Below are 14,193 nucleotides of genomic sequence, written 5' to 3'. Positions count from 1 at the left end.
TTAACACTGTTTTTGGCAGGCTTTTTTTTTTTTTTTTTTTTAAAACAAATAATAGTTTTACCTTGAGTTTCGTATTAGTTGTTTCTCTGTTGTCCCTTTCTCTTATATCCTTCACAAATGTTTGTTTTATACTGTGTTCAATACCTTGGGCCAGTGGTTGCTCTTTAATAAGATCTGCTCAGAGGATGTTAGTTTGAAACACCAAGGCAAACCTTTGTATTACAAAATAACTCACATCAATATGTTAATAAGGCCACACCCTGAATGAGGCCAACACCTGGCAGTAGCTCAAGCATTAAAAACATGGTACCACAATCAATTCACAGGCAGTCATCAGGCACAGTCAGTCAGGCACTAATAAGTTTTGTATTCAGTTGGTGCCTTTCTCTTTGATCAAAACTGGGCCCTTATTCTTTCAACATCTGTTGTCTCTTATGTGACTGCAAATGCCCTGTCAGGCTAGTAGAGCTTCAATGGAAGGAGCTACTGAGGTCCACCAAAGGCTCACTGTTCTGGAGGACAGACAAACTACTAACTATTAAATCGACTTGAAAATTGACAAACTTCAAAACTGCAGAAAATGCAAACATGCAGGCACATATAAGGCCAATGGTTTTGCATCACCTTATAGAATTAACTCATTGTGCTTCACAAAGTCAAATATAACCTGCTGAATAATGTTACGTAATACATATTGAATTACATACCGCTTTGTGGTTTTCCATATGCTAATGAAAAACTGAAAAAAAAGTGATATTTCGAAATCTAATGAAATAGTGCAATCAAATGAAATGCAGGAGTGCATTGCTTCGCGATTGAACCTATTTATTTATTTATTAAATTAAATTATATTCACTGAAAAAGGAAAGATAGAACCAGATAGTTATTATTTTTTTTGGTTTAATATAATATATTGTTCCTATTGAAGTGGCTACAATATATTTTTTTCATTAAAAAGTTGTCGTTCTTTGTTGAAATTAATGTTCAGCTTTCATATTTTGTTGTGTACTACTCATTTAATCAAACCAAGTAGTGTAAGAAGTTGCTTGTATCGTTCATGACGTTTTTCAAATCAAGCAAGCGTATTTGTGTATAAAAAATGACAACAGAGTTGCAATCAGTCACAGGGTTTCCATGCAAGTTTTTTTTTTTTTTAACTTGAAACATTTACACGAGAAAAATATCTTGTGAAAAATGCTTTTTTGGGTTTCCATTCGCTCAGTTTATTTTACTCGAGTAAACTGGACTTTTCACCCGACGTCATGCAAATGATTTGGAAAAGTGGGGGTTGATATGTAAATTAGCTGTGCGTAAAGTACTCATGCTGTTTTTGAAGATTACTAGTGAAATTTTATGAAAATGTGGTTTCCATGCGAAGAATGATACTGACCAACAAATCGAATCACCATAGCTGAATTGCAGATCACCATAACTGAAAAAAATATATACAGTATATCCCTTTCATTCAGACAATACAGCAGGGGATCAGGTGATGCTGTGTGTACTGCCCTGGCTTTGATTTAGAAACCCTACCGTCCTGATGGCTGACTGCTGCTGAGGAAGCATTCAACACCACGCTTGGGCAAATACGGGTAGTGGGCATTTGAAAGGGAGGTGGTGGATGCTGATGAAACGGACTGAAATGCATCATTAGTTCATTCCCAAAATTGGCACTGCCTGCTGTGAGGGGGAAGGTTACCAGTGTTGCCAAGTCTCATGAGAAAAAAAAAAAGCGACACTGCCTTTCAAAACAAGCCCAAAACAAGCGAACTCATGTTAGAGTGTGAGTGTTTATTTAAGTTCCAACCAGCAACTCTCAAAAACAAGCCCAATTCTGCTTATTATAAGCGGACTAGGCAACTGTGAAGGTTACCTCAGCCGCCAGTTTGAATTGGACAGGAGCGATCTGAGGAATCTCTTGCTATCAGAGATACTCTTCTTTCTTTTAAGTTGTGTTGGATTTACTGTTGTGTCAAATATTAATTATGCAAACAAATAAAACACAGTTAATACAGTTAACACATAACATCTCAATGCCAGAACCGGGCAGAGAAAGTTCAACCTCCTATCCTCCTCCGAAGTAAACGGTGGAGGATGAAAGGACTCCAGTTCCACAGACTGATTCATGTGGAAGGCTGTAACCACCTTGGGCAGGAAAGCAGGGTTCGCACGCAGTGACACTCTGCTACCAGTGTCCCAAATACGCATGTAGGAGCTGTGCACAGACAATGCCTGCAGCTCACTAACCCGCTTTGCGGAGGTGATAGCCAAGAGGAAGGCTGTCTTCATAGACAGATACTTCAACTCAATAGAGTATATAGGCTCAAATGGGGCCCACGTGAGAGCCTTCAGTACAATAACTAGGAGGGTGCAACCTCCGAGCGCCTCAGAGAAACCGGGCAGCCAGAAAATGTGTAGCCGGGGGACACTGAGTCAATGGGGGGTATGGCAAGCAGAAATAGCCACTAGGTATACCTTCAGTGTAGAAGGTGATCTACCAGCCTCAAGCAGATCTTGCAGAAACTGGAAGATGACAGGCATGGGACAAGAGATTGGGTCATGACCGTTAGTACGGCACAATTCCTGGAAATATTTCCACTTATAGGCGTACAGCAACCTAGTTGAATGCATCCTAGCATTCTGCAAGGTACCCACAACCATGTCCGACAGCCCTGAGGCTGACCAGCGCTCCCTTTCAGGGGCCAAATCCATAGTTGGAGCTTGTCCGGCTCCAGGTGCCAAAGCGTGCCTCTTGTCTGACCAAGATCCAGGTGAAGCTGGATCTCCCAGGGCGGGCCATTCAATAGCTGGCACAAGGTCGAGAACCAGATTCTCCTGGGCCATGTGGGGGCCATTAGGAGAACTGACACCTTCTCTGACCGGACCTTTTCGAGAAAAGCCGGGAGTAATGGCAGAGGTGGGCACTCGTAAAGGAGCGTTCTGGGCCATACGTGGGCTAGGGCGTCGACGCCGAGTGGACCGCCTAAGCGGTGGAGGGAATACTACAGGGGGCAATGTGTCATCGCCGCTGAGGTGAATAGATTGACCTGCGCCTTCCCAAACTGTACCCAAATGCGCTCCGCCACCATGCTCTGGACGAATGGAGACGTAAAAATACACGTCCTGCAAGTCCACCATGGTAAACCAGTCACCCTGCCGGACAGATTGGAGTATGTGACAATGAGTCGGCATTTTGCCACCGGCTCTGGGAACAGGGTGTCACGTAATATACCATCCATGTATGCGACCAGCATACCGGATGTGTTTGCCAGACGGGTACTCTGGGACCCCGCCACGTAAGCCTTATGGACATGTGTATCCGTAACCTTGCATTGCAGGTTGGGGCACATAGGGTCCTTGGGCAGACCTCCCACCGGTGGAGCCTTCACCAAAGCTGTGATGGTGGAGTCTATGGGGGGAAACCCCTCCAGGCCCAGCTTCTCCGCCCCCTCCAGCGAGATTAGTTGAGAACCGTGTCTCAACTGAGCAGGCGCTGTGGTTGGGTGGTCCCAAGAGGAGTGCACCTCCTTCATAAAGTCAGGGAAGGTAGGGAAGGGCAGGGGCCGAGGAGCCACGTCATGCGGCTGAAAGACGGAGTGACGTGGCTTTGCAGCTGTTGCCCAGGGGACCTGCAGGTACGCTGCCAGGCGCCCCATGAGGATGGGCATCGACCCTGACAGCAGTGGCGCACTAGTAACCGAGGACACCTTGGAACCAGGGACCACTTCGATCAGGAACACAGGCTCTGCTTCGACCTCCATCTCCGCTGGAAAAGCGGACTTCTCCCCACGTTGGTACCGAAGTAGCACGGGCCGAGCATGCACCGCAATATTTAGAAAACACCGGGGGCAGCTATGCAATTGTGCCTACCCTGACCGCGTGTTTACACACCTGGGCAGCGCGTAGTGTACAACAGAGGGGCAGGGCTGAAGCCAGCGGCCAGTACAGATGGGGGAGAGCACCCTGTCTGTTCGATTGTATGGCCCACACACATGGTAATAGGCCAACGCAGCCCGAGTATATCTCAACTCAACAACGTGGCAAGCCTCGGTGAGGAGTACATGGCTGGTCCGGCTGTAAGCAGCCACGCTGCAGCTAGTCCTCTGCACAAGCACGGGGATGCGCAGCACAATCAAAACAACAAGGCCCGACCGGCAGCCAGCAGGCGGCTGGTGGACTAACTCGACAACAGGGACAAGGCAGGTCTAGCCACGGTGGAGTAACCACGCTCTCCCAAGTGAAAAAAGGGGGTGAAAAACACACACTCCCTCTTAATAATACTGCTTACCGGCAGTCGAATCACAGATGACAAACTGAAGAGAAGTAGTCTGACACGCGTAGCGAGCAGGTGCTGAAGACAGTAAAGAAACAGAAAAAAGGCTACAATTTAGGAGCGACTGATTCCGGGAAAAGTGGCAAGCCAGCTTTCAGCTCGAAGTGCAAGGGAGCTAGCAGCAAGCTCAACGCAGAGCTTTTTAAGTAATAAAAAGGGGTCAAAGCAACACAGATGGTCTTACCGTACCAACTTGAGAAGCGAAAAGAGACAGATCCTTCCCTGCGTGATAGTTATATACCCTCGGTAGGCGGGACCGAGGAGGTCATCGAAGGAAGGGAGCCTATCGGTAGCTTTGATAGAAAGAGCTCAGTGATACCTACCAATAGGCAGGCGTATATCCCATAACAATGTTTGGGCGCAATCTTTGAATTGAAAGGGAATCAGTCTCATTGAGAAGTGCATTGCTTCACGGTTGAACCTGTTTATGGAACCAGTCCTCATGTTAGTGATGCACATTGATCAGATCCAGTCTCATTGGAGAAGTGCATTGCTTCACTTTGCAGGTCAATGTGAAGCGCAGCATGGCACGAAATGTGAAGGAGCTAATAGGACTGCAGTAGTGAATGACAGGCACAGTGCTGTATATGCACAGAGATGAGAAAGCTGGAGAAAAATCCTCTGAATTAAGTCAGATTGCACAGGGCTTCTTTAGAGTCAAACAGATGAGAAAAAAATAGTTCTGAAATAAGATTAATGAAAACAATACTTCTTGCTCCTCTAAGTCTTTCAGTAAAGAGAAAACTGAAAGTGAGTTGCCCAGACATGTTCAGTCAGGAACCAGTAATGAGGATGGCTGATTGAGGATGGAGATATAAAGGTCATCTCTAATCATCTGGCATCAGCAGTCCAATTTATTAATGTGACAGCGAATGAAAGGTAAAATCAAATGACACCCCATCCATTTGCCCTAGGTCAGCCTAACTGTGCCATCTTGTGGATGCTAAGTGTACATTGGAAATTGAAAAGCTGAAAACTAGACCAACTGTTTAAAACTCACTATCTTACGGCAACTTGCTGAGGTAGTTTGATAGGCTTTTTAGGATTTCTTTTTAAGCAACCTTATCTGGGCTTCCACAGTGTGGTAGTGGGGTGGAACTTGGAAGATGAAAATGAAAGGGAAAGAAAATGACAATGAATTAACAAAAAAGGCATAGAGTTGTAACAACAACACAGGACACAATCAGCGGGAAAAACTTATTTTACTAAAAAAAATACACAAAACAGAAAGCTGATTGTGCTACATCCCCTTTAACACCTAGGTAGCAAGATGGCATTTTACAGATAAAACCCTTCTTTTAAAGGAATGTTTAACAGACGCTCTTGTATGTGAGATCCCGACTGACATTTACTAGAAAAAAAAAAAAAACTGGTTGTCAGCAGCCTGCAGAAACTCTGATGTTGCCACAAGCTTTCCTTTGGTAATTGGTATTCATAAACAAAGTTACAATAAGTGATATTCTCTGTTATATTCAAAGTTACAATAATGATAACTCTACTGTTAAAAGATTTTTTTTAAATAATGTTGGTTAGCTGAATAAAGTGAATCTTACCTGGAACGCAACACTATGCACAATGCTGGTCTCTTCCTTACTGCTAATATTTCATCAGAAAGTCCAGCAGTGTCTACATACTTACAGCTTGATGCAAACACTGCTTGACATGGCAAAACCCACCAGGTGTTTGTAGTACAGTGGTTATGCTATTTGGTTCCTTTTAAAAGTCGCTATATAGAAAATTCCCTCATATTTAAAATGTAATCCCAGGATAGGTTGAAAATATAGTTTCAGCTAGGGATCATGGGGGACACCACTTTCAACTGAAGATCTACTGAATAAATGTATTTGCTTCATGTCCAGTACACTCTGCATTAATGAGGTACAAGTTTACAGCATGTAAAACCTCAACATTTTTTATACATGTCTTAGGAAGATTACCTATCAGTGTAGTTGCGATGTATTTGCAACTGTTGTTGCAACAATTGTAAATAAGTGTCAGGCAGATCAAATTCAAATTCTTAACATAAACTTAATTCAAACACTTAATTATAAATCCTGAGGCGACTTTGTGAATTCGTTTTGGGCAATGCCTTCATCAATGTTTTAATTAGTTTTGGGACAAAGAACAGCACTTTCATTTCCCTCCCCCCTTTTCTCACCTTGGTGTGCACTTAACATAGTTTCATCTCAAAAAGTTTTAACTCAGAATTTGCAAGTGCATTGTACAATAATCTGTTTTATGGCATGATTTGCTAACAGATTTTATATCTGTATACATGATTTCCTTTTAAAGACTGACATGAAATTGAAAGATAGTTTACTTTGGAAAACCACAAAGAGAGATGGACAACTCCGGATCTGGAGGGCCCTTCTGCACTGTGTGGTGAGATCATTAACTGGAGGGAGGTTTAATGGTTCAATTAAACAATGAACATGTTGAACTAAAGCTGTGGCCTGGAGGAAACAAAAACTAAAAGCAATCCACAGATCTCTAGATTACAGGTAAGTGACAGAAGCATACAAGTATATTCAGTGAGAAACACAAACACATTCTCCAAAACTTCTCTAACAATAGCACCATAATGTAAAAAAAAAATGGCGTGATTCTTTTTTCTGTTTAAAATTCTAACCCAAGAATCAATAGCTCATAAAAAAAGTTACTGGTATGTCAAGAAAGGATTTTGTGTTTATTTCCAATAATACATCCCCCACCCCCCTCCCATAACAGCACTACTAACAAATCCACCTGATGAAGCGATCGAAGAAGCTGGACCTGGAGAGCTGGGAGAAGGATTTCTCTCTGAAGATGGCCGCCCGATCTCCCAGTCCGATCTGCAGCAGGATGTCCATGTCTACATCGTCGCCCACGGCGATCACCGTGGGTACGGCATCAACCTTTCTCATGGAAGTGACGGCCTCCGAGAGGCTCTTGCTGCTGGTGATGCCGTCTGTGATGAAGACGAAGGCGAGCTCCGCGTTGCGTCGGGCGACTCTCTGGCGCCCACCCTCACCGTTGACAATATTGTTGATGGCGTGGATAATGGCAGCGCCCACATTGGAGGAGGAGTCGAGGTATTTCATCTGCGCCAGGCTGTCCGCGATGACGGTCAGGTTGTGCGTCAGGGAGAAGGCTACTCTCTGCTCGGCCTCGCCGCCGTACTGCAGCAGAGCCATGCGTGCGTTCAGCTCGTCGTCCTCGCGGCGGGCCAGGGCCAGCCGCTGCGCCACGTCCTCCACGAAGGTGCGGGCGTAGCGGAAGTTCTCAGAGCCGATCCGTTCTGAGCCGTCCAGCAGGAAGACGATGTCGACCGGGCGCTGAGTGCAGTGTGCTACGGCAAGCTCTGAGGAATAAAAAAACAGTTAGTTTCCTTGCTCGGAAGCAAACAGTTGTCTTTAATCACATTTACAGGCTTCATGAAATCAGTCCTTATTCAGAAACCAGCAGCCTGGGTCATTGTCTAGCATGTGTTCATTGGTGGGTGCAGCTTCTGTGGAGGAGAACCAAAGTGTGGAGGAGTTGACTTTGGGGAGTTGGAATCCTCACGTTTGGCTCTCCTGCTGTAACCAATCAGTGCTTTTCCAATAAGTGACATGTTTTTAACTTCTCTGTGCTCATCATACGACTTCTCTATGAAGTACAGGACTGAAAAATCTACGAGAGCACAGGAACATTTTTTGCTTGTTAGCTGAGAAAACTTCGGAAAATCAAAAACACGTAAAACATGCAATTGTAACTTAATATTTAGTATTTTCTTTTGTTTGTTCTATGTCCTGCTAAGACATTGTCCTAAAACACTTTTCAAGAAGCCAAGGAACAGAACACTCCAATCAAGCCCCTGGTCTGAGATTAGTTATGCCTTAAAAATGAACTGCTTTCTTAAACAGCAAAAGATTTTTGAAGGAATGAACGAAGGGTTAAGAAATTAAAAAAAAAAAACAAGATGAAATACAAAATAAACCACAAGGTACATCCTCAATTGCATTTAGTAAATGTATTTAATTTTCAGAAGCACATCTCTTTCTTTTCTCTATTTATTTACAAAGACCATCTACATATAAATGCTTCTTACAGTCACCTTGGGCAATTTAACATATCTGATATGTGCCAGACACTTAGACATTCACAGGGTTACAGCATGCCTTCAATACGTTGAAACATTGTAAAATATCTGAGATTATATAGAGATATTGAATGGAATAGCACTTTAAAACAACGGCTGCAGATCCATATGGATTACAATGGAATATCTGATGGTCTTGTGATATTCCATTGGATTCCTAAAATATTCCATTGGATTCCAACGATATTCCATTGGATTCTTAAAATATTCCATTGGATTCCTACACTATTCCATTGGATTCCTACAATATTACATTGGATTCCTACCCTATTCCATTGCAATTCATTACAAATCACTGGCCACGATAGTGTTACATTTCACACTGAAGTATAAGAGCAACTGTGCAAGTTTTCTGTTTTGTCAAAAATACCTGGAGATGTTCCATTGTATACCTACAATATTCCATTGGATTCCTACAGTATGAACAATGTGAAGTATAGGTAAGCATTGTAAAGCCCAGAGAGGTACAGTACAGCATATTACTAAACATGGCAAACCACAGTAAATTATAAATGAATTGTATAAACATCGGAGAAGCTTAGAAAACTGCAAAATTACAAGACAAAACTACACATCCTAGTAAGCCAAGTAAACTTTTCTTAGGGATATTCCGTTGCAATGCATTATTGGTACTAGAATTGTCAAATAGATAGTGTTTCGTTCTCCATTACTGAATCATGGGAACAGCCTGAAGATGACAGACAGGTACTGTATCCAAAGAATTATTTTAAACGAACTTCATCAGATCACATTAAAAACAATAGTATACCACAGAATCAACCAAACATTAACATTTCACAGTCAAGGCCAAACATTTCCTTCTATTCTTCTAAAACTTAACTTACAATCTAACATGAGCATGTGTTTTTTGATCAGTTTGACACACTGCCAGCACTGTGTCTTACTGCAAACCATGACGTCATCAAACTTTCACAAAATGAAAAAAAAGCGTTCTTGTGCATTCCTATGCGATGGCACCTGAATTGACTTTACCTTTATAGTTCAATACAGAGGCAGGTATCTGATTCTCATTCCAGATAATGGGTTGGGCAATAATAACATTTTCATTGATTATTGGCTAAAATATCAATTAGGAGTGCAAGCCACTTTCAATTGGTACAGTATTATGTAATTTCTTTTTTCTAACATCCATTTTACTGAAATTAAGGCTAAAAACCAGAATGATATAGTGGAACAGGAAATACCATTCAAATGACTAAAAAAAATACCGTGCTGACTGCAAAGAGCAGTAGCTGTGTTTACCCTTAGATATCTCCAATAAAGTACAGAGGCACAGGAAGTGGAAGTTGAGGTCTGCATCTTACATTAACTGGCAGGAAAGAAGCAAGAAAAGGGATCAGTAAGATCTTGCTTGCGTATCGCAGTTACTGACTTGCTTTAGGGTAGCATACCCTTGTTTTTTCAACCAAAAACCATTAGTAAATGTAGCTGCTTCAGTAAACAAGACAGGAATACCACAACTATGATTCTGAATGACTGGGCTGCATTATAAAGACAGTGAGTATGAAGTTCTGGCTGCCACTGCCGACTAGTTCAGCACAACCGTAGTGCTATATCTGGGTCCCCCATGATGTCCCCGTACACCATTTTGAAGGTGTCAATGAACAGATTGGTCCATTGCTCCCTGTCTTCTTCCAGGTTGAGCTTGGCTCTTTGGGCAGTATATGCCAGGGTGGCCACCACTTTGGGGTAGGAATCGGGGTCCTGGCTCAGCTTCAGGGAGCGTAACAAGTGCCGGACCTCAGAGATGGAGGTGGGGATGGAGTTGAGGTTTGAGGGGTCCTTCCCCTCCTCTGCAGGGGCCGTGTACAACTCATGCCAAGGCTCTGTCCCATCTGCAAGGGAGCGTTAAAACAAGAGTTTAAAGGGGGGGCTAGGGAAAGCCACTCCTGCTTTTCACCTCTGGAGGCCTGGGTTCCAATATGGTGGCACAGACAGACAGTGGGCTAATTCACTAGCCTCTCATTCCTGATTTTCATTTGATGTGTATGTGTTGTAGATAGACAGTGGGTTTATTCCAGGCCTGGGCTCAGATCTGGAGGGCTAGATGGTGCAGAAAGACAGAGAGATCCATAAAACTGATGGTGTGTATTTCCACTTCCAGGCTTTCCTTGGCTTTACAAGCAGACAAGGTGTTAGAGATGAAACATCAAAACAGGCCTGAAGCAGGTTGCTCACACTGAGATGCACTGGTAATGAAACAGCAGGCAGCAAGAGATGACATGTCATGGTGACATGCTCACAAAACAAAAAATAAAAATACGAGGGAGTTTCATTCACTCCAACAACTGGCAGGAGAAAAGGGAAGCGCCTCTTGCTGCTTGACTACAGCAGGCAACACAATATCACCAGCCCCAGTAGAATACAGCAAAGTCAATATCTTACTGTAACAAACACCATTCAAATTTCCAGGATGTAGCGTAGCCAGACTTCATGCATAATGAAGGTCACCTTGAGTTTTGACTGACATACGGATGACAAAGAACACCACAATAAACCTGTATCATTGTCCCCAATATGATTAGAAGCTGACTGCAGAACTCAAATGAAAAGCTCTCAATTACTAAGACTGAGACAGCAGGACTCGTTGTTTTTTTATTCACAAAGCAAATGGAAACTCAGATTTACATAAATTAAATTCAAAAACAAAGTTCAGCCCAAAATTCTTGGAAAAATCCAAACTCAGTTTGGTGGCGTTCCAAACCAGAGTCCTTCAAAACAATTCCTATTGTATTTTACCATTTGAAAGAGTAGCACTCACTGGTTGTGAAGTCACTTAAGGACTACACAGCAATAGGTAGAGTTGACCCTGCTTCAGGTATGGCACTCTATCCCTAATTTACATAAAGTAGCATTAAATGACATGTGTGCCTTATAAAACTGATGTGTCTTATTGTTCAGCAATTAATACACAACTACACCAATTACAATTCCCTACCTGCACTGAAACCAACATCAATTTAGGATATCACACTGTGTGAACCCATACCCAGTCCCGTGGTGTAGCTCTATGTTGACTAACTGAACAACCCTCAGCATCTTTTAAGGATACACTGGGGTTGAGTAGGTAGCAGTGGCGCCTATCCTCTTCCACTTCAGGCAGCTGTTGAATTCTGTCTATCTGCTCCTCTGGTGGAGCCTGCCTTTTTTTTTTTTTTTTTTTTTAGCACAACAATAAAGAAATGCTGGTATTTCAGAGGAGAAAATGCAAAATAAATGAAAATGTCCCACCATGCAAGTCAGCCAGTTTACCTCCTAAAGGGCAAACTTAGCAGACATGCTTATATTGTAGACATGTGCCAGTTCATACATACAGTAACTACTGTGGTGTTAGCCATATTTACAGAATACCATTCAGTACCATACATATTTCTACATTGAATGATATACAAAATAAATGTGATATAAATACCCACATACTGTAGAACAAATGACGATGGATGTCATGCTACAAGATATATAGGTAAAACCTGCTGGCCAGACATTAAGTAAAGCGTGCTATTACTGTTTCAGGTATAACAATGATTGGTTGTGATGCACAACCATGTTCTGAGACCCCATGGTCTGACAGTGACAGTGTGTATGAGCTGAACATGGTTTGGCTGAGGTACCATTTACCAAGCATGGTCTGGCAGTGGTGGAACAAAATTTAAACAGGATACAACCCGCTGGATTAGATTACTGGATTTTGACCACACAGACATTCAAAACTTTTATGAAAAAACACCAGAAATGGCTACTTAATGTGTACTATGGGATTATGCAATAGACAGGCAAGATGCGGCACTGTTGAGATCCGCTGCTGTTTAGCTTGTCATGGAAAGTAAAAACCCTTCATGGAAATCCCTGAGCTACACTGAAAATATTTCAATAGAAAGACACTGTAGGGTGTGGGATAGATGTACTAAAGTGTTGCGCCTGTCACAAGAGTCACAAACCGGCTGCAAATGAGTCGGAAGTCTTGGGTGAAATGTATGAAACAAGCGCAATGCTTTTTATGGGATGCTTCGCGACAGCAGTTTCTGTTTGGGGTTCAGCCTTAGATGAATATGTAATTACAGACATTAAGTAGGGTATAGGTAGTTAAAAATAATAATAATTAAAAATAAAATTAAAAAAAGATTAAATAATTTGGTTTCAATTTTAAATAATCTTTTATTCGCATTGTACACCAACGTATACAATGCAGCAGCATGATTTATATTGTGTTCCTATACCAGTAGCCTACAGGCTAAAGTAAAAAGAAAGTGTGCCAGATAATTATTTCATTTTACTGCTGTACCGTATACTGTATAGGCTTACTGTACATATTTACATTTTTTACATAATGTAATGTGTAGCACACGCAAAACACATTAGTGCTATTTCAGCGCAATGATTTATACATTTAAAATACACTGAGCAATATAAATGTATGCGTGTGCGATTTTATTGTATTATTTTAAACCTGACACCTCCTTATGTCGGACAAGCATGTCCGGCTTAGCTAGGGACTACTGTATGGTAATGAAAAGCTTTTTGATAGAGACACATTTTTTATTTGGGGATGAAGGTGGGGGCACCACTATAGAATCTGATGGGATTAAACTGCCTTTCATTATTTATTCGAAAAAATGTCGCACGACTCTCGCAATGCTAGAGATCTCACTAAGAGGACGCAACAAATATTTAAATGAGTATATTGCAGCTCTCTACATAAACATATTTCCACTTAGTACATATGACAAAATGCATACCTTGCAAATTGTCACAACAAAAATGCACATTGTAGGATGTTTGCACCGCGACTGGCCCATCTTAGTACATCTACCCCTCTGTCTCATTTGAATTTCCATACCTGTTTTGCAGGGAAGGTCTGGGCAAACAACAAATGGATCTGAAAGAAAAAAGATGAGCCAATGAGATTCACTGAACCCCAAGGCACATGTCACCACACCTGGCAGAGACAATGCAAAGGAGTCTCCCTATTTATATACTTTATATATTTATATACAATCAAGGTAGTGGAGAATAGGTAGAAATACTATCCATCAAAAGTATAAAGTGAACAAAGGTCTATCATGAGGCAGTGGTTAAGCAGACAGTGTAAACCCTGAGTTTTAAAGGGAGGACCTGATGAAGTTGTTAGTGCTAACAGGAAGTATAATGTATTGAAAAGCCTTGGTTAGCTCGATACTGTTGCTGTTGCTAAGAAGAGGTAAGAGGACGGATGCTAAAGCTTCTCTACCTGGGCACAGCACCTCCTCCATTTTGTCGATGAACTCCTCGGCCACCAGGTCTGCAAACAGGTTCATCCCGGTCACGCGGCTCTGATCATTGCATGCGATGGATTTCAGGCTCTCATCCTCCTGGTGGCGGCTGAACATGTCCCCAATGCCGATGGCGTTGACGATGACGTCGCCACTGCACAGAGACTGCAGGAGCGTCTCGTCGTCACGCGGGTCGTAGCGCCCGTCTGTGATGACCACAGCGAAGACCTTGGCCTTGTCACGCTTGCTGCCTTTGATCAGCTGGTCGTAGGCAAAGCGCAGGGCGGAGGGGGTGTAGGTGCCCCCTGCGATCCACTGCAGCCTCTTCACAGCATCCTTGAAGGTGGCCAGAGAGTCGATGCGTGAGTCGTTCAGCTGGATAGCTTCAAAGGTGTTGTCGTGGCTGTACTGGACGATGCCAACGCGAGTGCCTGAGGAAACAAAGAGCCCATGGGTCAACTGAAAACGTT

General features: G+C 42.7%; 1 protein-coding gene across 2 annotated transcripts in view; it reads right to left on the bottom strand.

Moving 5' to 3' along the window:
- Positions 1–5,518: 5,518 nt before the first annotated feature.
- LOC121322541 (collagen alpha-2(VI) chain-like) overlaps positions 5,519–14,193 on the bottom strand; it is a 31,233-nt gene continuing 22,558 nt past the window's right edge. The window contains exons 27-29 of one of the 2 annotated variants that reach the window (XM_041262642.1): positions 13,702–14,154; positions 13,312–13,350; positions 5,519–7,673 (exon numbers count right to left, since the gene is read on the bottom strand). In XM_041262642.1, the coding sequence (XP_041118576.1) occupies positions 7,066–7,673; positions 13,312–13,350; positions 13,702–14,154 (1,100 nt within the window). In that variant the 3' untranslated portion in view covers positions 5,519–7,065. Of the gene's footprint in view, positions 7,674–8,332; positions 10,310–13,311; positions 13,351–13,701; positions 14,155–14,193 lie in introns of those variants that run through there. The other variant, XM_041262643.1, reaches the window with a different exon arrangement.

Source organism: Polyodon spathula, chromosome 11 (assembly GCF_017654505.1).
Source record: "Polyodon spathula isolate WHYD16114869_AA chromosome 11, ASM1765450v1, whole genome shotgun sequence".
In the NCBI taxonomy this organism is placed as follows: Eukaryota; Metazoa; Chordata; class Actinopteri; order Acipenseriformes; family Polyodontidae; genus Polyodon; species Polyodon spathula.
The sequence above is the reverse complement of the archived record's forward strand: the minus strand, read 5'-3'. Positions and strand labels throughout refer to the sequence as shown.